The 24,195-nt window shown below is 47.7% G+C and overlaps 1 protein-coding gene across 1 annotated transcript in view; it reads left to right on the plus strand.

The window, feature by feature from the left end:
• Window positions 1-6,125: 6,125 nt before the first annotated feature.
• LOC147620688 (urea-proton symporter DUR3-like) overlaps window positions 6,126-24,195 on the plus strand; it is an 87,617-nt gene continuing 69,547 nt past the window's right edge. Inside the window, exons 1-2 of the mRNA XM_086824957.1 lie at window positions 6,126-6,377; window positions 6,459-6,555. Of these exons, the coding sequence (XP_086681083.1) occupies window positions 6,469-6,555 (87 nt within the window). The 5' untranslated portion in view covers window positions 6,126-6,377; window positions 6,459-6,468. The remainder of the gene's footprint in view (window positions 6,378-6,458; window positions 6,556-24,195) is intronic.

A 24,195-nucleotide genomic window follows, 5' to 3' on the forward strand; every position in this document is an offset into this window, starting at 1 on the left:
AAATATACTTGGGATTGGTGATAGATGGAATGGATCAAAAGAAGACTTTAATATACCTCACTTCATGTGCTCACCAAAAGAACTTGAAAGAGGAGAACTTCATTCAACTAAATTTTGTGGGTGTCAATGATGTAATGTCTTCTTAAATTTGCAAAACATTCATAATGACCCAAACCTCATAGCAGTAATAATAATCCATAAGATAATGTCAGAATAGCTAGGAGTACTTTTATGTAAGCAAATCATTTGTAGTTTTTCCATACAATGAACTTCAATTGCCTTCACTATGTTGTTCGCCTCAAAAACCTTTGTGATCTTTATTATCCAGAATGGACAATCATTCTCATCATCTGAAGCCAGCACTACAATCATAGTTCCCACACACAATTCATTAATATTTCCTTCCCACATTTCTTTCTCTCGTGACGATGCTTTGAAGTTTTCCTTGGACCAGCATACATTTCCTTGGTTTCTTCTTAAACCATCATCATGAGATGTTTTGAAATTAAGGGTTGACTATAACTAAAAAGTGCAAGGTTTTGTTGCCAATAGAAAACTCATTTTTAGGCCACACAAATAGAATCTTTAATGGAAGATGTCCATCTAGGGAGTTCCCTTTGCTACTCAAAAAAACCATCCCACCATTGTAATGAACCAATGGGAAAATTTCACATTGAATTCTCTCTTTAAATTCCTCTAGGCATTTGAAGTAGTCAATATAACAGTTTTTCTTTTCAGATTTGAGAACCTCATTTGGAGTAGTCAAAAGCATGTACTTTGCTCTATCTATTTAGCTTTCAGAAATGCATAAAATAAACTTTAAACCCTCATAGTCTGAGTACTTCTTTTCCCAAATTAGCGTCTCACTAGAATCCTTTTGTTTAATCTTGAATTGATGTTTAAGATCTTTCAGTTGTGAAAATGTAGAGACACCTTTGGTCATGCCTCTTACAAAAGAGAAAAAAGTATATGTTTCCTCAATTATTTCTATTATAGGATTAGGAACATAACCTTCTTCTAAAACCTGGCATATTATTGTCTAGAAGATCAAAAACACTCTTCTTTACCAATTGTACAAAAATCTACCGAACATTTGATCATGTGTGTGACCCACCAATAAAAACCCCACCTCGATCTTGTTGAATATTTTCTCATGTGCCAACATGTATAAGTATGTAAGAAGTACTTGGTTCTTGTTTTCCTTGTATGTATTATCTTATTGCAAAAGAATGAAATGTAAAATCAAGCCATCGATGTACTGATAAATTAAATCTTGAGGATGTTGAAATTTTAGTATATAGATTCACTTGCAGGTTTCTAGTCAATTATGCAAGCAAACAGTAAGAATTCTAAAGCAAAAAGTGAAGGAACTCTCCCAGCTAAAGATGCTGGTGCTAAAAAATATAGTTTTTATCTTTATATAAAAATAGAATGAAATGTAAAATCAAGCCATCGATGTACAGGTTTCTAGTCAATTACGTAAGCAAACAGTGAGAATTCTAAAGCAAAAAATGAAGGAACTCTCCTAGCTAAAGATGATGGTGCTAAAAAAGATAGTTTTTATCTTTATATATTTTAAGTGTTTTTTTAATTGTACCAGCTTCTATTTTATGACTTGAAAAAGTGATGTGTTTTTGGATTTGGAGTTTTTAAAGTTAATTTTTAGATTTAGAGTTTTTTTAGTTAATGGATTATGATCAAAATTTTGAGAAATGATGTATTTTTTAACTTCCTTTTTTTTCAAAATGCACTCAAAAACCTTAAAATTTTGAGAAATTATGTGTTTTTCTTCCTTTTTTTCAAAACCTTAAAATTTATATAAAATGAGGTATTTTTCATGTTTTTCAAAAAAACAAAGACGGGTTGTCATTTCCATGATTTACTTATCCTTTTTTGCAACTCGATGTTACACACTTAACAAGTATATTTAAAATGAAAACATCTACTAACCATCTTTCCCTCCACCCCTTTTCCTTTACTTACTTTACACACACATACATATGTGCATGCACATATGTATTTAGGAAGCTAAAAGCTTGTGGGCCATTTGATACTATGATAACTAACTTAATATGGGGCAAGGGACATAATATGTGAAATGCTTGCATGTCTGTTAATATAGCATTCTTTCATTGATTTAAAAAAACATTAGAAATTAGTTTGTTTTCCTTTAACCCTTGCAGGCTTATGCTTATGAGGTATTCTACACTAACCCTCTCTTTGCTTCAATCTAACATTAACATTACTGAGGACTTAACCCCTTATGATATGGTCAATATAGCTCAAAGCATAGATAGATATGCTGACCCTACCATAGCAATGCACATTCTTCATACAGTCCTTTATTTATTTAATTAAGCTTGTGGTTATATGACATTTTACTTTCCATCTCATAGTATTAAACTTTAGATCACGGTGTAGAGTGTTTCAAACCTCCACGATTTTGGATTATAAAGAAGAATTATTGGAATTACCTATTTTAGACAAACTGCACTTACTAGTGGATATTTTAGAGGTCATACATGCTAATCTAGAATGGTTTCAAACTTATGGGTGGTTAGAGGCTTATTACACCTTCTTGAACCTCAAAATTCATTAAAGCATACAATATCCCTTAGTATGGTACTATTAACCTATAAACATTTAATAGCCATGCTTACTTCTCTACTTAATGATTTTGCCCTAAAGAATATAGAATACCCACAATTTTTATGACACTTTCTTGAACCTCAAAATTCATTAAAGCATACAATGTCCCTTAGTATGGTACTATTAATCTATAAACATTTAATAGCAATGCTTACTTCTCTGCTTAATGATTTTTCCCCCATTCGTAACTCTCCTATATGCAATGTCACTAACAAAAAACATACTAACATTTCTTCTTCTCCTCCATATTTGGATTTTCCAACTAACCCTCTTGACATCGAGGAGTTACCGGGCCCAGAAGTTATTCCAAAGTCCTTACAATATGGTGAGTTCATTACAAGATGTGCAATAACAAGCTCCATAAGACATGGCCAGTAATCCCATCACATGTTCCTATCCATTCATTGTGTGAGAGAGAGTAGATAGTGAGAGATGTGTGAGTCCTTGTAGTAGCAAGGTGAAGCAACTTCCTTTGAGACGACAAAGGAAGTTGTTCCTATCCATTCATTGTGTGAGAGAGAGTAGATAGTGAGAGATGTGTGAGTCCTTATAGTAGCAAGGTGAAGCAACTTCCTTTGTGAAAAGGAAGTTGTTCCTCCATTCATTGTATGTAAAAGAGTAGATAGTGAGAGATGTGTGAGTCCTTGTAGTAGCAAGGTGAAGCAACTTCCTTTGTGAAAAGGAGCTTGTTCCTCCATTCATTGTGTGTAAAAGAGTAGATAGTGAGAGATTTGTGAGAGAGAGTAGAAAGTGAGAGATGTTGAGTCCTTGTAGTAGCAAGGTGAAGCAACTTCCTTTGTGACAAAGAGGAAGAGAGGGCTTGAAGGTGGCTTCAAGAGACCCATGCTTGGAAGCAAGGTAAGTACCCAACGATTGTTGTTACTTGTTTATACATTTCTTTGTGAATGGTTGAGTTTTGGAGGGGGAAAAACAAGACATAACACAAGGTGCTCCCCACCCTAGCACAACTTGTAAAAGATATAATTAGGAAGAACATGCTTATCTTTGTAAGAACCTAGCCAACCCATGTTGAAGTTGAATGCCACGATGCCTTGTAAGATCATGGTTTAGTTTCCATTTGTCATATATCATTTCTCCCCTCAAGCAAAAGGTTTAAGTTGATGTGTCTGCAGTCAATTACTCTACATAGTTTGAGAATCCACAACTTTAATCTTATGGAGCTCATTCACATTGTTGGACCATCTCAACTATTGGCACCCTTGTGGTTGCTCTAATCCAACAGGTGGTGCTCTTGCAAAGATCGGGTGGGATCTCCACATAAGACAATCGCATTGGTAGCCTAATCACTCAAGTAAGAGGGAGAGAAGAAGGGAAGCATGAGAAAATAAGTGATTAGCACTAATCACTCTCGAACCCTAACCCTAAGCATACCACACATGCTAGATTAGAGTTGTAAACAGAGAGGGAGAGAGAGAACACTCCACTTCTATTGCACAAATGAGAGAATGAGTTACAAACAAGAGAAATTGGCTTTTATAGTTCCAAGCCTTTTTCCACTAGGCCGCCTGGGAGTAAGTGACCCGAGGTGCCCAAAACATAGTTACAAGGCTTTTCTCATGGTTTGGCCAGCTGACCAAGATCCTCTTGTCTGTCCTTCGAAGCTCAATACTTGGGACTGTCTTTAGGGTGTTTCCCTCATCAAATGATGGAATTTACAATATAGTGCCGGTGCCCATTATATAAGTGTGCGGACATAGTTGTCATAGGAATGTGTCAACTAATATGTGTTAACACACTCCCCTTCCTAAACTCGATCTCGTCCTCGTTGATCAGTAGAGGTTGTCGAAGCACGTGGGGAAGTGTTGCACTTGGTTGGTTCTCCTGTCTCTCCAGAAATGAAAGCGGTTGGGAGAGTTGGTAAGATGGAAAGAAGTTAGTGGAGTACTGGCGATTAAGTATCAAGCTAGCCAGATGGGCTCTTATGAATTTGCTTTCTTGTATATGCCCAGTATTACACCATATTCTCACTCATGAGAGTAAGCAATATAAGTAGCACTAAATAAGATAAAAGTTACACTAAGGAATTTGGGCAAGGTCGTATATCATTACAAATCAATTCTAAATTATCTTAAAGTTACAATAATTTGAAGCTTTATAATAAGAGCACCTCTAAAACCCTTTTCTCCCCATGCTCACTCCATTAAAAATCTCCACAAATTACCCATGCTACCCTTGATTATGTCAATCACTTTATTCTCTCAACCTATTCACCTTTACAATGTCATTATTAATAAATAAAGTCTAGACAACCTTTGCCCATACACCATACAATTTAGCATTGTAAATTATACCCAATTTTTAACAATATACATGAACATGTATATTTTGAGGCTCTCTAGACTTTAACTAACATGCATATTTTGGAAGAAATATACATGAATAATATACATGAATGAGTATATTTTGAGGCTCTCTACGTTTTAATCAACTTTATAACTTTAAATTAACATGAACGTGCATGTTTTAACTAACGTGTATATTTTGAAAGCAATAAACATGAACGAGTGTGTTTTTAGGCTCTCTAGGATGTGCAGATTTTTAGGCTCTCTAGGTTTTAATTGTCTATTTAATATAATTGAACTAGACTATTCACACTCGAAAAGCATAATGAATTTGTTTTATTTTTATGCCTATCCATTTTGGATCTAATGCTAGTTATACATCTCCAATGATGTAACTTCACAACTTTTTTTGGCATTGGGGATAAATTAATTATTTCTCTTCTTATACTTCTTCCAACTATGATATAAGATTACTGGGACATTATCAAGTGATCAAGGATTCAAATTAAAAAGCTTATATACGATATTTAAAAGTTTTTAGGAGACATCTTTAGGTCAAGGAGTAAAGGCTACTGTAAAGAAGCAACACCTCAGAAATAAAAAGGAAACTTTGATGGTTTGGTAAAGCTCCATGAAATTTCAAAAGAAAAATATTGTTTACTTTTGCAGATTAAGGTAAATATATATTTTGCTTATCTCTAGAGAGGAGAAAGTTATTGCAAGCACGAGAACACGAAAGACTAAGACAAGCTCGTGTTTTGGGGGGGCGAGGGAAGAAAATAAGCAGGCACCAATTCTTGTGAAGCAATTTTAATTAGGTATGACAACATTGCAACAAACTAGAGCAACTCTCACATCTCCGTGTGGTAGAAATGATTAGTATTGAGGGGGCCACTAGCGTGTCCCCCCTCCCCCCAAAACCCGATTAGAATCATTTACAAGAAAAATATGCATGTATGAACAGAGACATTATGTAGAGAGAGAGAGAGAGAGAGAGAGAGAGAGAGAGAGAGAGAGAGAGAGAGCACTCCCTCCCCCAAACCTAATTAGAAAAATGCAAGAGACATTATGTAGAGAAGAGAGAGAGAGAAATAAATAGAAAAATGCATGTATGAACAGTGAGAGAGACTCATTCTATTAGTGTGTGTATGTCACTCTCTCTCGAGAGTCCCCACACACACATTTTTCTTCTTCTCAACACGCTCGTTGAAAATGGGCTTGTTTTTTAATTGCGCTTTTTTTGACGTTGAACGCGGGACACCAACCTGTTGAACTTAACAATGTTTTCTGTGTCGATCTTTTCTTAGCACCAGGTGAATCTTTATAATGCCATCATTTCCCAGACTTCGCCGGAATCACCATTGATGGTGTAGCTGGTAGAAGCGATCAATCCAAGCTACAAAACCAACAGTGAAGGGGACGAAGGTATGGTGGTGTCTTGCGTATCATTAGTAACTACAGGAATCTCCTTTGGGTCCAACTCTTGCCTGCTGGTTCTGTCCCCAGGCTCCACACCATGCCGGTCGGAGAACCAAACCTCTTTGGGCTTCATCAGTACGACAACCGGACAAGCTTCTTCAATGGCCAGACCATCTTCTCTCCGGTGAGTTCCTCTCTATTGCCTTTTAGACAAACGTTGAATTTCGTACACATATTTAAAGTTTCCTGTGCGGTCGATGGGTGTGTAGTGTGGGTCTGTGATGGGGAATAGGGAGGTCCTGAGTTCAAATTCCCGCAACCTCCCCAACCGCAATCAATCGGCCCGATTGCGGCCATAATTGTATGGCCTCCGGGTGGGAGACCAAGTAGCCGCCTTCGGGTGGATACTCAAGTTCCTGGCCTGAGGGATTCTCTTTGTTGTACCTTCTCCGAAGGTTACAATTGGTGCCCTTTAAATAATTTAGCTCCTAATACTGGCTCTCATTGTTAAAACCTGGATTGGTGGCATTGCCGTTTCCTCATTAGATCCATGCTGAACATTTGCATGCTTTTGAAACTATGGCATGCTACCTGGTCATACCATTCTCTCCCGCAGCTTGCTAACTACACCAGCAGTCACTCATGCTCAAGAAATATTTGAAGTCATGGCAAGCTACCAGGTAATACCATCCTCGCCTAGAACTCGCTAGCTGCGCTGTCAAGGCAAGTGTGATCTATGGGAAGTGAAGATTGATTGTCTAGATGTGCTCTTGCACCTAGTAAGGTAGCAGAGAGAGACCTGCTATGAGGTTGCACTATGTGGAAGGGTGGTTCTCTAACCTTCTTCGAAACAAAGACCAAGCATATGCAGCACGAGGAAGAGAGAGAAAAAGAAAGTAACAATGGAAGACTTCATAATCTCTTCTCAACGTAATCTACTATGTAATGCTGCTTACAAACCTACAAGGTTCCTGCTAGATGCTAGCTAGTGAACTATTTACCAAGCTCTTGTGCTCTTGCAGATTAAGGCTGTGAATAAACCTAATGTAGTCTTCACCTAACTGTTGAAACATCCTGCAATAGGAAGCTATGATCTGCATTAGTGCTGTCGTTTATGGGCTGAGGATGAGGGTTTGATTTGCTGCTCTTCACGACTTGTCTTCTCTCCCATGGGTGGCTGCTCTAAGAGATAAAGGGGGTTCTGTTTATTAAAGGTCCTTTGTGCTACTTGCGTCGATTGCATTCACAGTTGACAATGATAGCACCAAAAAGATGATCAAGCTTGGGAAAAAATATGGTCTCTGATTGAGAGATTGACATCAATCGGTGGTGCTCCTGCAACTTGACCTTCCACCTAGACAAAGCTATTTCATTGGCTCAAGACTTTAGTGCATGGTCTTTGACAGAGAAGCTGGGTAAGGAGGAGCAAAGGATATCATTTAACAATGGGTCAAACATCCACAGGAGGGGAAAAGGGGAATTTATACATGAAAAGGAAACCATTGGATGCTTTCGTCAAGGTGGTAGAGAGGACAGAAGCCAAATTCTTAAAAACACCTCCTGTAGTTTAGAGTTTGACTGGTGCTTTTCTAGGTTGCGTCAGCTTCACATGTTTAGAAGCGCATAACACTGGCTAAACACCTAGTGTAGTTTAGTTTGACTGGTGCTTTTGTAGGTTTTGTTAGCTTCACAGGTTTAGAAGTGCATAACCTTGAACCTAAGCTGCTTGGATGCACAGATAGATAGGCACCCGATGACAGTTACACCTTTGCATGTGCTAGACATTATTTGGGCATTAGGCTCATGCTAACATGACCCCTCAATTGACTGGACACATCACATGATCAATTGCCAGGCACTGTTGTTATCTGTGGACTGTGAGAGGTTGGGTGAGGGTGGTTGAGTTTCCACCTTCCTAGCACAGGCAATAAAACCAGGCAATGTCCATGCAAATTAAACAGTTTTACATGCCACAATCAAGACCAAGTTTCACATCAAACTCAACTCGACATTCACAAAGAGCTCTTCACTTACCTGTGAACACGGTTTGCCATCTCAACAAAGCATTATACAATATTTCATAAATCCCTTGTATCCAATGAGCTGCAAATCTGCATGTATCACATATACTAATATGCATTAGATGGATTTGTGAGTCCACCTGGATGTGCAACCCTTAAGAAATCTTGGTGATTATAGAGCTTTAAGCTTACTTTGTGGAATACTTGTGTCAAGCCTCATTTATGCTTGTTCCACTTGTGTTTATGCATGCTTAGCATTGATCCATTTAGTTTATGTTGATGATTAGTATTGCTAAGTAGGATCTCTCCCTTTGTGTTAAGAGAGCTCTCATCCACCCTATTGGTGAGTAGCTCTCCCTATTGAGTGATATTTTAATAACTTAGGCAATGAGGTTCATAAAACAAGCCAACCAACAATTAAGCTACAGGCAAGGGACTATATCCTAGCCACAACCAGCAGATGGGTGTCTGTAAAAGGACACCTATCACGAGGCACCTCCCACCATTCTCTCGATGTCCCTCAATTACGGGTAAGTGGCCTAAACATGGGGGGTACCACCTAGGAAGATTGGCTAGCTAAACCCACCAAACTAGGCACTAAAGATAACCTTAGTCCTTCTACTAAGAGCAATGCCCTAAGGTATTAATACCGCTTGGATAATGTGTCCTGGGAACACATGGGATACACACCTATGTATGGATGCTAGATCACATAGAAATTTCAACACCCTCTCTTGATCTAAGCATACATACCTTGTAGGGTGTGCTTGATCAAGGACTCGCAAAGACTTTTTTTTTCCGAGAAAAGATCCTTTCATTAGTTATGTAAAAAACGCCCGTAGGGCTACAAAAGAGATCTCTCCTGCTCCTAACAGAGAGAAGAGCAGTGAATACATCATGGCAGCCCGGGAGACTCTCCCTAGGTGCTGCAAAATACAAGCATCAGTCTAAAGGACTGAGCGGCTAAATCATACAATGGGGGGGGGAAAGAGCCAAACAGGTGGCCTGTAGTGCCAACGGGGGGATCCCGTGTGTAGGGTGTAGAACGGGCCGCGGCGCCAAGTGGTATGAAAGGCCTGGTGCCGTAAAATCGCCTCATCCGAGTCTCCCCGGATGCGGTCGTACTGTCCTCGCAGGGTGTGGATCAACTCCTGCCAAATCCCCCGAACAGTCTCTGCTGGTGGCTCTAATCTCCCCTCAAAGGCCGTGAAGCACCGGGCCCTCCAGGTGAACCAGATGGTGAGGCTGCTGAGGAGCTCCCATCGTAAATCCCTCTCCTGTGTCCAGCTGGCGGACGAGAAATCCGGTGCCGGAACCAGGCGAGGCTGGCCCCTAATAAATCTGATGGCCTGACTGCCCTGCTCCATCTCATAGCCCATAGCAGGCCCTGACAAGGTCGACCAAGCAGCGGCACCCCACGTAAACATACCCTCTGGAGAGAGGGGGGCTAGAATACGCAGCATCCGCAGCCAAATCTGCTGTGCCTGAGGGCAGTCCCAAAGGCAATGTCTCTGTGTCTCCATAGGGTGACCGCATCGGACGCAGGCCGCCGGAAGACCGCTGTAAACAAGCCAAGTGCCAACTGCTGAGCCCCTGTGGGCGACCAGCCACTGAAAAGCCGAGATCCTGCGGGCCTGTCGACTAGCCCAGAGCCGAGCCCAGAAATCCTCCAGGAACTCCTGTGATAGTCCCTGCAATCGCCAATGCCCCGCTGCCGCTGGAGAAACCGTCCTCCTCGCCGTCAAAATATGCCGTCCCAGCCGAACAGTATACTGGAAAAATGTGATCTCTGTGGCCTCAAGGGATGCATAAGGATCATGCCACTCGTACTCTCCGGGGTCCCACTGTAGCCGGGCCAAGGGGCGCGCTGCATATGCCCATATACGCCAATCCGGGAGCACGTCAGCAGGGTCGGGGTCAATATGCCACTTCCGAGAAGCGGCAGCCACTACCCGAATCCTCTGAAAGGTGCACTCTGCAACCAAAGGCGACTCCACCTCCACTCTCTGGAGTCGGCCCTCATCCTGAATCTCATAATAGAGGCATCTGCCATCCTCAGTGCTAGCTCTGACAGCAATCAGGATCTCCAACTGTGTGAAGGCACCCATCCACCGTGGGGCCACTGGCTCGAGAGGTGTGAACCACTCCTCTGTAAGTGCCTCCTGAATATCATCCCTCATAATCAACCCCCCTCTGAAGTGACTCAGCCTCTCCACCTGGGTCTCCTCTGGTAGACTGCAAAAAGCCTGCCAGTCTCCAAAACTACGAGCTGGGCCTGCCGCTAAAGGTCCCCAGGCTAGACGAGGCCGAGAACCCAGCATATGACCCTGCTCTGTACGAACCGCTGGGCTCCAGATGAGCGGCTGCCTGGCCCGCTCCTCAACACAAGACGGAGGCCGCTGAGAGAGCCCCGGTCTCAGCAGCTCCCAGGCTCTCAGGATACTCAAAGCAAATCTGTCCTCCCATCCTCTACTGAGGCCTGTCCTCCTCATCTCTATGAATATCCAGCGAATCTCTGGTGCCCAAGTACCCCCTGCAGGAGGTGCCCGGGCCTGCAGTCGCTGCAAGAGGAGCTCTTTCCAAGGCTCAGCGCCTGGAAGCAACCCCCGAACAATAAGCTTCCCCAATAAGGCTCTACTCTGATCGACTGGATCTATAATGCCCAAACCGCCCTGAGCCAGCGGAAGTGTAATAACTGCCCATGCAACCTTTGCCCGAGTTGGCTGACCGTCCCGCCCAGACCACAGAAAGTTCCTGATCAGCCTCTGTACCTGGCTGATGCAAGAGCTCGAGAAGATCCAGCAAGACGTAATGTACCACATAGTCGCTAACAGCACCTGATTTGCCACCACCACCCTCCCAGCCAAGGATAGTCGAGCTGTACTCCAATACAATAGCTTCTTCCGAATGCTCAGAAGAAGCGGGGCAATCTGCTGCTCAGGTGACAAATCGAGGCCAATCTGGCATCCCAAATACCGCACTGCTGTGCCGGGAGGAATCCATCTAAAACCGGGGTCCGGACTCCATGCCGGAGTGGGAGCACTACTGATCCAAAAGGCCACTGTCTTGCGCCAATTGATCAATGCTCCCGAAGCTGTACTAAAAACCTGGAGCGACTGCTCTGCCCGAATAAGATTGGCCTCTTGGCCATGCAAAAATAAGCCCGTGTCGTCTGCAAACTCAGCATCAAGCAAATCCTCCCCCCCGGACTGGAAGCTGAAGTCCTCTCAAACCAACCTCCTCTGCCGTCAAATACATACTCATAGCCTCCGCAAAGAAGAGAAAAAGGAAAGGGGCGAGAGGACACCCCTGACGGACTGATCTGGTCAGCTCAAAACTCGGCCCCCGACCTCCTGCAATCAGCACCTGGCTGCGAGCTGTGGAGTACAAAGCTGCCACCCCTCTGATCCATCCTGGCTCAAAGCCCAGGCGTAGCATAGTGCCCTCTAAGAATCCCCAATCAACTCTATCGTATGCCTTCTCAAAATCGAGAAGCATCACGACCAAGTCCTCGCCAAGAAACCTAGCTCGGGCCGTCGCCTCCCAGAAAGTAAAGATGTTGTCAAGGATACTGCGCTCCTTGACAAATCCTGTCTGAGTAGCATGAATCAACTCCCCCAGGAAGGGCTGGATCCTCAAACTCAAGGCCTTTGCCAAGACCTTGTATACAGTATTGAGGATCGTAATAGGCCTCCAATGCCGAATGTCATCCGATACTCCCTCCCCCTTGGGGATAAGATAGATCAAGCCCTCTGAAAAGCTCTGCGGCATCACCCCAGTGTCCAAAACATGCTGAAAGCCCCTGCGGAGGCCTGGCCCCAAAAGGTCCCAATAGCGCATAAAAAAGGCCGGCGTCAGTCCGTCCTCCCCTGGGCAACTATGTCGCGGCAGGACCCTCAAGGCCTCGGCAAGCTCAATCTCTGACAGAGGCGCACCTAGAACTGTGCGCATATGGTCTGTGACCCTCCTCTGCACATGGGCCCACACAGTCTGTCTGCATACATCTCGATCCTCAGTGGCTGGCTCCGCTGAAAGCAAGTCACGATAAAAAGCAGTGGCAATGGCTCTGATCTCCCCGAGCTCAGTAGCTATCGATCCATCCGGTCTACCAAGCTGGCGAACCCCTGCTCGCGCATGACGGGGTCCAGTGATCTCAAAAAACTCCCCAGTCACTCTATCACCAAGCTGCGTCCACTGAGAGGCCTGACGACGATAGTAAAACTCATGTCTCTGCTCCTCTGCCTCTCTAACCTCCTGGCGTGCCTGGCTCAGCTGGGACGCCACCCACTCACATGCAGGCTGCTGCTCCTGAAGGCGCTGTAGCGAAGCAAGGCTGCGTCTCAGCCGTTGCTCCCGCTCGCGAATCTCTCCCAGTCGTGTCAAAGCTGCAGCGTGTAGAAAAGAGCTAAGATCAATGAGTCCCTGGGCACACTGGCCCGCTGCATCCTGGTCAGAGCACTGACTATCATGCCAGATCCTCTCAATGTCCTCAGCGAGACTGGGGTCTGCAAGTACCCTCTCTGGGATCCTCAACTGCAAGCTGGGCTCCCGTGTCCCCTCCTCCAAAGTCAGTATAACTGGCGCATGATCTGAAAATGAGGTGCCAGCAAGAATGCCGACGGAGCCCCCTCGCTCCCCCAACCAATCGCCCACATAAAAGCGATCAATCCGAGATAGATTAGTCCCTCCCTGCCGGCGATCCGACCGAGAGAAACTAAGACTGTCCTGAGACCGGGAGAAAGCCCCATGCTGCCATGCATCAGTGATCCTCAGTGTCATACAAAACCGGTCCCAAGCTGCAAGCTCCGCGCCGTGCACTGTAACATGACTGCCTCCCACCCTATCTGACGGGTCCTCAAGCATGTTGAAGTCTCCCCCAACACACCAATGTGCGGCCTCTGGCAATGCATCTGTAACCTGAGTCCAGAACTCTGCTCTGGCACTAGCATGATTGGGCGCATAGATGTTGAGCACACCCAATAGCTCATCATGCATCCTCAGAATGACGTACTGTGCTCTACCAGGCACAATGATCCCTCGATCCACAATGGCCTGCCGCCATGCATCTGCAATAACCATGCATACTCCTCCCTGTCCACCCAAAGGACCAAACCCTGCAGACCAGAAAGTGTCCCATCTACCAGGCATCACCGAACCATATCTCCGGATCCTGCTCTCACCCAAGTGGTGCTCCTGCATCATCAGAATGTCAATGCTGCCACCAACCAGGCATCTCTGTAGCTCCTGCCTCAAGCAGCCTCGATAGCGTATAAAGTGTGCTCCGCCAAGGCCCTGTACATTCCATGAGATGATCCTCATGGATGTCCTACTGAGGTGGATGCTGTCTCAGCCGTGCGGCGGGCCTTCGCAAGCGGCTTGGATGGAGAGTAGTCCCCATCCGAACGGCTGCGAGTCTGCCCACCCGGTGTACTGCAAGAATCCCGGATCAGGCGCCAGTGGCTGTGACCCATGGCGACTGCCTCCTGCTCTGACATAGTAACCTCGTGAATACTCACATATCCTGGGTCGCGTGCCAAATCTGCAACTATGCGCACGACCAAATGCCGAATCCCGGATGTATCCACACCCCCGGGATCCAAGACAAAATGAGCCAACTCCCAAAGTCGGCCTAGCACATCTGTAACCTCCAAATCGCTCATGTGATGAGAAAACTCAACTGCCTGAGTCTTCAACGTGCTGAGAGCGAGCTCTAGAGTCCACTCCCGGTCACAAGGTCCACATAGAGGGAACGAGAAGGCCACCGCTGAGTCTAGTGCCTCCTCCCCGCGGGCCGGAGGTATCACTACATGCACTCGGATGGGTGCTGGCTCATGGGGGCCCTCTGCTCCAAAAAGCCGTGTGAAGGTATAATCAAACGCCGCCGAGCGCTGTCGAATGCCGAGGCGACTCAGCCGACTGCGGATAGATGAAATCCGTGAAGCCCTAATCGGCATAGGTCTCCTCTGTGATGCTCGAGCGAGGTCAGTGCTCAGCGCCCTCCGGACTGCAGGCGAGCGCCAGGGAGCTGCCAGGACCTCCCGGGAGGGCGAGGCGGGCGGAGGGGGAGGAGGGGGAGGCGAGGGAGGAGGAGAGGGAGCCGCTGCCGAGACCGGAGCGGGGGCGGGAGGAGGCGATGGTGGAAGCGAGGGAGGAGGAGAGGGAGCCGCTGTCGAGACCGGAGCGGGGGCGGGAGGAGGCGGTGGGAGGGGATGGGTGTGGGGGAGGTGAAGGAGGGGGAGCTGGCATCTCCTGGTCCTCGGTCGCTGCAGGGGTCTCCTCCTGAAGGGGAGCAAATCTGTTCCTCACGGGAACCCAGTGAGGCTGAGACTGTGGCTGCTGCTGCAGCGGTACCTGGGCGTGCTGCTGTGGCTGTCTCCCTCGACGGCGCCCCTGTCCAGGCTGCCACTCCGAGGTCTCTGTGGCCTGAGCAGGTGTCCCTGAGGCAGCCTGCCGAGCCGAATCTGTGGGCGGGCCATCCGTGGCCTGCTGCTGCTGTGGTGAGGGCCGAGGTCTCCTGCGAGGGCAGGCCTTGGCCAAATGACCGACCTGCCTGCAAATGAAGCACTGGTTCGGGAGCCCCGAGAACTCCACTCTCTGATCTATCCACCCCCCCCTATCCTAGGTAGCTGAATGACCTTAGGAAGGGAGGAGATGTCAGATACCAACACTCTGACCGAAGGTAGCCCAGCTGCTCTGGCCACCACTGAAGCTGCTGAGGGGCCCGTCTCAAGAACCGAGCCCACCAATGCTCCGAGCCTGGAGAGGAGCGGAAGATACTCCCGGCGGAGACCAGGGAAACAAACGGTAATATGGAAGAGGCGCTCTCCCTGCTCCGCCGCAGCTGGGTCAAATCCATGCTGCCAAGGCCTGAAGAAAGCCCGAGCTCCCCTGATATCCAGAGGACTCATGGCAAGGACCTTGGCAACGCTCTGGGCGGCCTCGAACTCGATCTGATAATGTCCCCGGCCCAAGAGCTGTACATCAAGGATCTTGCCCACATCTGCAAGAAGGCGAGCCTGAAGTAGATCCCTGATCTCCCCTCTGCTGGGGCGAGTGCCGACTATACGGCAGATGGTGGAGTGAGCCTGAAGGCGTTCCACCTCTGCGGTGAGGCTCGCTTCCTCTTCCGGCGAGAGAGAAAGCCTGATGGGGATGACCTCGGGGGCGGGCGAGGGGGCTGCGGAAGAGTCCCTCTGAGGCGAGGTGGGAGGAGTCTCCATCAGAGTCTGAAGCTCAAGCGAAGGCGAGGCGAAAGCGGAAAACCTGCAAGAAGCGGGCTGCACACCAAGAGGCGGAAGGACGGATGACGAAGAGGGAAAAAAAACAAAAAACCCCCAAGGGGTGAAAAGCAGCACGACAGAGGAGGGAAGGGGGGGGGCGGCGATAACGCGAGAAGGAGGGGGGCGGGGCGCTGCTGAATGGAGGCGGGCGAGAGGAGGCGAAGAGGCGGGGGGGCGAAGAGGCGGCAGCGGGGGGAAGAAGACGAACAGGCGGAAGCGGGAGGGATGGCGAACAGGCGGCAGCGGGGGGGAACAGGCGGAAGCGGGGGGGGGATGGCGAACAGGCGGCAGCGCGGGGGGGGGGGGGGGGGGGGGGATGGCGAAATGGCGAAGAGGGGAGGGGGGCGAACTGGCGAAGAGGGGGGGGGGCGCAGAGGCGAGGAAGGAGGGGGGGGGCGGCGCAGCAGCGAGGAAGGAGAGGGGGGGCGCAGCGGCGAGCAGAGGGGAGCAAGCGGGGGGCGGAAGGAAAAAACGCGAGGAGGGGGGGGGGAGCGAAGGTGCGCAGAGCAGGGTGGAGGCGGGAGCTTCAGCGAGCGGAGTCAGTACTCGACAAGGCTCAATCTTACCGAGCATGTCCTGGATTCAGCAAAGCAACATGCTTCTGACTGCACCATCTAATGGCCAAATGCTTAAACAAAACATCCATAACACGGCAGGACTCGCAAAGACTTGCCCACTAGCTATAAAAGATTACTTTACAAAAAATGTTGTACTAGTCTGGATGACACCAAAACTCTTCCTTCACATATATTAGGGATGTGAAAGGTAGGGAATACAACCCTTAAGATATAACAATTGCCAAATGGAGTATCACAAAGTTCAGTAAGGTTAATCCAACACATAAATCACAAAGTTACAAGGAGCTTTTCTTCACAAAGAAGTTATTTTATGTCGGTTGCCGCCCTTGTCTTCAAATTTTATGAAGCCCTCCTCATCCATCCTCCTCTTTCTGCAATCTTTCATAACATGCTCTCTTTCCTTGCAATAATAGCAAGTCCTAGGATGCTTGTTACGTGTAACATGTGGAAGAACTGCTTGTCTTAAGAACTACGCAAAACCGTAAAGATGAACAGAGAGAAGAGAGAGATATGTTGCTGAAACAATGTTTTCTGTATATATATATCAAGATGTACATAGATCCTAGCGAACATGGCCTCCAAAAGGTAACATCTATGCCTATAACTTGTCCCAGCAAATCCTAGGATCAGATGAATACAAAAGGAAGTGATCTTTTTTTTTCCCCTCGAAAGCGATCCTTCTATTAGTTACCAAACAAAATAGCGGTGGTGGCTAAGTATAAACTTAGCTCATGGAGGGGAGCAATAATCAAGAAAACTGGAAAAAGGGGGAAGGGTGCTCTTCTCCCTTGGCTAGGAGAAGGCTACGTCATGCAACTGGGGGGGGGGGGGGGGGGGGGGGGGGGGGATGACCACATAGGTGGTCTATAATGGCAAGTGGGCTCACCACCGCCACAGTGTAAGACTGCCACACTGTGACATTGTAACATTGCCAGAGTGCCACACTGTAACACTGCAAGACCACCACACCATTACACCGCCACACCGTAACACCGCCACGATGGATCAACCCTAGAGGAACCTTTTTGGAGCATTCGGTGGACTATTGAGAAACAGAGGCGCACCACCAACGGATACATGAGAGGTGCACACACCAGCTTTGAAGGCACCACACTGACACTTCAACGGGCATCTACCAGAGATTGGAGAATCCACTGAAGGTCGTCACTGCAATGGCATCTACTAGAGATATGACATGCCACTGACTCCACCGACTTTGCCACATCTTGCAGGAATGCTTATATGGTTCCTTGACTCATCCTGAAGGACTTATATGGTCCCTCGACTCATCCTAAAGGACATTCTTCATACTACATTCTAGCCTCAGTGAGACCAGTCTTGGGTGTTGTAGTCACTTGTCATCAACTTGAGCTTGTGTGTCATCCTACTCACTGTGACCTCTGCTGGGTGTGCACGGTACAATGAGGGCATGTAACAGTGTCTTAGAGTAGTACAAGTGTTGTCCAGTTTTCTTGTCACTCTTGCAATCTTGTCACTTATGTTGTGTTCCACTCCATTTTGTCTATTCATATGTGCGCTGCATTGTGAGCATTGAGGACTTTGGACATATGTCCAAAGAAGAGCCACCACTTTAGTGTGCCAACCCTGCTACATCCGTTGGCAAGGTGAGGGTGCCCTCAATGGCCTTGCTACAACGAGCTCTCCAAATATGCCACACAACAATATTGCTGCAAATCTCCCTTTTGTGGTAGGAAACAGGAGTCCTATGATCAGCAGTGGGAGCTGGAGCTGGAACTGTAGAGATACGATGATGAGAGACCTGCAAGGCAAGACCCACCTCATCCTCATGCCATGGCGGCCTCAGTCTTAGTGGCTGTAACTCGCGGCGGGTGCCCGGGGGACTAGGGCCTTTGACACACTTGTTGATACCATCAATGCATATTAAAACATTTAAACATAAAAGCTGGACAAAAACATCCACAAATGCTGAAAATGAAGCTTGCACGTGTGACACCGCATAGAGGCCGGAATGGGCCGACCCCCCCCCCCTTGGAGTATTTTATTACCCAAGGAGAATAATATCATGTACAAGCTTTGCGGGCCTTACTCTCCCCACGGGAGATGCCGGATTATCCATATACAAATGCCATAACACAGCCCAACACGAGGCTACCAAGCCGGAACACAGGCTGTAGAAATGGCGAACCAACAATATAATCCATATACCTCCGTGTGGGTACTGATTCTTCCCCAAAATCCACGGGTCTTCATGCAATAGAGCTGGTACAGCAAGTACAACTCTCCATTCAGCCGGTACAGCAAGTACGGTGGTTGTACAGCAGGTACCGCAAGTACAAATGTTGGTACAGCAGGTACAGTAGTTGGTACAGCAGGTATAGTGGCTGGTACAGCTGGTACAATGGGTGGTACATCAAGTACAACAAGTACAAGGATTGGTACAGTAGGTACAAAGGCTGGTACAACAAGTACAATGGCTAGAAATCATAATAAATGATTAAATACCCTTGCCTTTAGTGTTTCTTCGCGATGGAAGCCTCCAAAACAGTCCCCAACAGCCGGTATTCTTCATGGGCAGCCTTCAAGAGAGAGAGAAAGAGAGTAGCCATCATTAGGGCAGCCTGTAACAGTGGTAGAGGCTAGTGTGCAGCAAGAGAGCCTCCATTAATGAAGAGAGAGGGATCCAATTTATAGATTTGGGCCTCCCATGAGCTAAAATGGCAAGAGAAGGCTACAATGATAAGTGGAGAGCCACACAATAGCTGAAGTGACAAGTGTGAGGCCACTTGTCTCACTTTGATCCATTTTCTAACAAGAGTCAGGCCACTTGTCTCACTTTGGTCCACTTTCTTGCCACATGTATCACTTTGGTCCACTTTCTTGCCACATGTCCCAATCTAAGAGATGGGTCCTTCCATAATCTTTACCTCTAAAAATATCCCAACTGGTAGACATTCTGTCATAGGCACTTTGCCAACTCTTGGTATCTGCTCAATTCCAGATGTAATGACGCGAACAGAATTTCCATCGGAGTTGGGCCAAAAATAGCAACTCTCCTAAATTTTAGGAGTGTGGTCCTTTGTATTCTAGGATAATCCCCCATTCCCAAAGCTTGTACTTTCCAAATATTTAGACATCCTGGAGTCCACCAGACCCCTTTCATACTGGGAAATGTCCAGGCTAGTGACTGGCCCAAGCAACAATGCCCCAAGTAATTGTGCCTTGGGGGGTGTGTGTCCGTAGTGAAAATGCGGAGAATCCTTTGCTAGACGTGCTGAGCCTTCTGGCAGTCCCAAAGGCAATGGCCCTAGGACTCCTGAAGATGGCCACACCTCGAATAAACTGCTGGCCAAGTGCCAACCACCAGGCTCCGATGTGCCAACTGCCACTGAAAGAGAGTGATCTTTCATGGCTGAAAACTGTCCCATAGCCTCTTCCATAAATCTGAGAGAAAATGTGGAGAGAGGCCTTGAGACTGCTAGTGCCTGCTGGCCTAGCCATGTCGAGGTCTATGATGCCCAACCCCCCTTGTGTTGCGGTTGGATAATCACCCTCTAGGCCACCTTGGCCCGTGCAGGCCTCCCATGACTACCAGCCGAAAGAAAGTTGCGGATCAACGTCTGAACCTGACCAATGCAAGCTTGGGAAAAGGTCCAACAAGAGGTGATGCAACACAGTGTGGGTGGCGAGAAGAACTTGGTTTGGCACCATGACCCGGCCAGCTAAGGAAAGCCTGGATAAACTCCAATATAGCAACTTCTTCCGAATGCTCAGAAGAAGAGGGGCGAACTGTTGTTGCTCCGGGGAAATATCGATACCAACCTGGCATCCAAGATAGCGAACTGGAGCGCCGCTCGGGATCCATTGAAAAGCCTCAATTGGCCTCCAAGTCGGGGCAGGTGATGAACCAACCCAGAATCCACATGACTTGGGCCAATCCATTTGTGCACTGGATGCACAACATAAGATCTCAATTGCATCATTGAATCTCTAGAGATTCCCCTCATTCTCAGATAAGTATGCTGCTGTGTCGTTGGAAAACTCTGAGTCGAGCAGCTCCTCTTGCGAGCGGATGGGAAGACTCCTATGCAGAGAGAAAACTATTCATGGCCTCAGCAACAAAACAAGAACAGAAAAGGTGCCAGTGGGCAGCCTTGCCAGACCGAGTGAGAAAGCGGAAATCTGTCACCTCTGGCCCTTGAATGAGAACTTGGTTGTGCGGAGCCGAATAGAGCCCAGAAACACCACAAATCCATTCCTCTGGATATCCAATCCGGCACATCGTCCCCTCCAGAAAGCCCTAGTCCACCCTGTCATAGGCTTTCTCAAAGTCAAGAAGGAGAACTATCAAATCCTGTTGCCTCAACCTGACCCAAGCAGTCATCTCCCAGAAAGTGAAGATGTTGTCTAGAATGCTCTGATCCTGAACAAAACCTGTTTGCGTGCCATGAATTAGGTTAGGGAGGAAAGGCTGCAGTCGCCGGCTGATGGACTTAGCTAAGATTTTGTATAATCTCATTGAAGGCAGCTTTGAAGCCGCCTTCCATGAGATCCCAATGACGAAGAAATAAGGAAACTGGAAGCCATCCTCTCTAGGGCATTTGCCCTTGGGGAGAACCAGCAGAGCCTTCGCCACCTCCTTTGAAGTAAAGGGTGTCAGAAGGAAAGTTTGGAGAGCGGGGTGGACCACCTCCCTTGTATGCCACCAAACCCGCTCACGTGCATCCATAACTTGAGAGAAGGGAATGGAAGAAATCCGTGGCAATGGCTCGCACATAAGGGGGAACCACTATGGATCTATCCTGGCCTTGCAAGCTGTGGATATCATCCCTCCCTCCACTAGTGTGGGCTTGTAATCTCGAAGAAGCTCTAGCCTGGGTCCAAAAGGAAGCTCTAGCATGGTATGTGTATTCCACCCTCCGTCGCTTTGCATGCCCTGCAACCATCTGGGCCTCAATCCATGGGCTATCGAGGGTATCACCTAGGTCCTAAAGCTTCTACAGGGAGGCAAGGCTCTGATGGATGCTCCTCTCTCGCTCTCTGAAGCCAGCCAGTCTGCTTTGTGCGGCCTCTTGCAATAACTGCTGATCCCTCTAAGGCTTGTGTCCAAAGCCCCTACTACGGCTGAACCAGTGAGGAATTCCAGACTCTCCCAAATCTCCTCAATCTTGCTGCAAATCTCGAAATCCTGTATGAGGCTATTTGGGATCTGGATGCTCAAATGTCTGTCCTGCCCAGTGCCTCCATGGGTTCTCCGGGGAGAAAATGACGGGTGCATGATATGAGAAAGTAGTATCTACTAGAACACCAGGTGTAATGACAAGGAGGGTGGTGAGGTTGGGGTTGGTGAGGGGGTGGTGTAGGAAAATGAAGGGGAGGTGAAGAGGGTTGGGGAGGGAAGAGTGGTAGTGTGGATGTGCCAGATGGGGGTGGAGGTGGTTGGGTGCTGGTACTTGGGGGAGAGGAATCGGGGGGTGGAGGGGGAGGTAGGGGAGATGAGGATCATGGTGGTGGATGTGGGAGGCTTCTGTGGCCTCCGTCATGGCTATTGGGGGCATGAGCACCTTTCTGTTGGGTCAGCTGGGCCATGGGATCAAAAAAAAAAAGCTTCAGTTGCTTCTACTTCCTCGACATGCCACCTCGTATGCAAGCCTACTCATCCACCCGATCTAACCTGCTGGGAAGGTTGAGCTTTGTACTCCTCCTGTCGGATCTTGAGAAGCACAGACTCCGAGGGCTGAGTTCTAACTCCGGTAAATGCCAAGGGTCCTGTCCCCTCAAGGCCAGAACCAGCTCCTCCAGGTGGAGTACTCCATTCCTGAAACTGTGACTGTGCCACCTCCGAGTCTATCCTCTGTCATCTCTAACATGTTAAAATCACCACCCATGCACTAGAAGTCGGCTTGCGGGAGGGACTGGCGGACCGTGCTCCAAAAAGTGGCTCTTCCTCTGTAGCGGTGTTTGGTGCATAGAGGTTCAAGAAGCTCGCTCTGTCCTCTCCAATCCTAACGATCACCCATTGAGCTCTCCCAATGACAATGGTGCCTGAATGGATCACTGCAGGTAAAAACTGCTCGTTGACGGAAATGCATACCTTGCCTTGGATCCTGGAGGGGCTGAAAGCATGGGACCAAAAGGTATGATTCTTGCCTTGAAGAATTTTCTTGCAGCGGCGGGTACGACCTTCGGATGAATGACACTCGTGGAGGAAGAGAATGTCAATAGGTCGGCCAACTACGGCTTTGTGAAGCACCTCTCTGAGGATCCCAGGCCTCTGCAAACACTGAGGTCCTCCCAAACTCTGAATGTTCCATGAGACAATCCGCATAACTAAGAACGGTGGGAGGCAAAACTGTCGGAACTGCCCTCCACTCGAAGAGGCTTGGGCATGGGTTTGAATGGAGAATAATCACAATCTGTCCTTGGGCGAAGCCTCGCCAGGTGGGCACGAATCCTGCCTTCCATGTGGAGCCACTCTATCCGGGCCTTAGAATATGCATACTTTGGGCACCATCTGTCACAATGAAGATATCTGTTGGAGGGAGGGAGGGGTAGTGCCACCGAAACATGAAGAAATACAAACAGAAAAACCTCCAGATTCGAGGACACCAACTCCCCTCCTGGGTTCTTGTGGCCAGAGCCACCCATCTCCATCCGCACCAAGAAGTGAGTGAGCACGTCGATGATGCCAGATCTTGCAGGTGATGTGAGAGCTCTATTGCCTGTCCATGAATGGCGGCAGACACAAGCACCGTGCTCCAGATTGTCCCACTGGCCCGCAATCAGGCAAGGAGGAGATCATCGCACCACTCTTAGGGGTGGAAGGCTTGGAGTGATGTAGAGCCACACAGATACGGACGGGGATCACTATCTCCTCAAAGATGCCCGCTCCCTTACGATGGGGAGGCATCGAAAGAAGTTGTAGTCTACTGGCTGGCCCAGAACTCGAGGGGGGCAGCCAGTAGACTACATCTCCCTCGCCCGCTACCTCAAGGGGGGTGCCTGGCGACTCTGGAGGGTGGGTCCGCACTGGAGATGTGATGTACATCTCCACCGGCTCTAAAAAACGGTGGATCAAGCGGCGAACCGAGCTAGTTTGTTGCCTCCTCTCCGGGTCAGATGCGGCCAACGAGCGACGGGCATGCTTAGGTGAGGCGGATGGGAGGGGGGTGCGTGAAAACAGCATTTTACCCAGCCCTGGAAAGGGGCTTTTTCTGGGTTTTTTGGTTTTATTTGGGGATTTTGTGTCTTTGCTGCTGGCCGACAGCCTTTAGGCTGGCCGACCAGCAGTCCCCCTCAGTATATATAGCTCTGCCTCATCATTCACCACTTTGTACCATATCATTGATCATATCTGGTACCACTTCATATGCTGCTGTTACTGCTTCTGCCGGGCTCTACACCACATAGCTTCATCATCCTCACCTGGCAGGACAGCACCTCAGCGTTTTCTCATCTGGCCACATCACGGGACAGCAGCCCACTCTCTGCCACAAGCCACACCGTGGGACAGCAGCCCTCTCTGCTACATTCAGCGTTTACATTCAGTACTCAGCATATCATCAGCACTTACATCAGCGTTTACATCAGCATTTACATCAGCGCTTACATCAGCATTTACATCAGCGTTTACATGAGAGTTTACATCAGCACTTACATCAGCATATCAGCATTTTATCCACAGCTCATGGGACATCAGCCCCCTCTGCTACATAGAGCACTGCTTTGAATTTGTTTCCTTTTGGTGGATGATGTACAGTGATCACATATCACTCCAGGGGGGTTTGTTGGGTTTTATGCTATGTATGCACCCAGGGGAGTGCTAGTTATCATCAATAGGTTACTGGGGCACTTTTTACTTCAGTTAGTGGAGGTTTTTTCCCCCAGTTTAGCTTAGTTTCACTTATAAAGGTTTATAAATGATTTGGTCCACCTGGCACTATTTATGACCGGACCATGTGAACAC

The sequence above is a fragment of the Cibotium barometz genome, chromosome 31 (assembly GCF_041138505.1).
Source record: "Cibotium barometz isolate CiBa-2024 chromosome 31, ASM4113850v1, whole genome shotgun sequence".
NCBI lineage: Eukaryota > Viridiplantae > Streptophyta > Polypodiopsida > Cyatheales > Cibotiaceae > Cibotium > Cibotium barometz.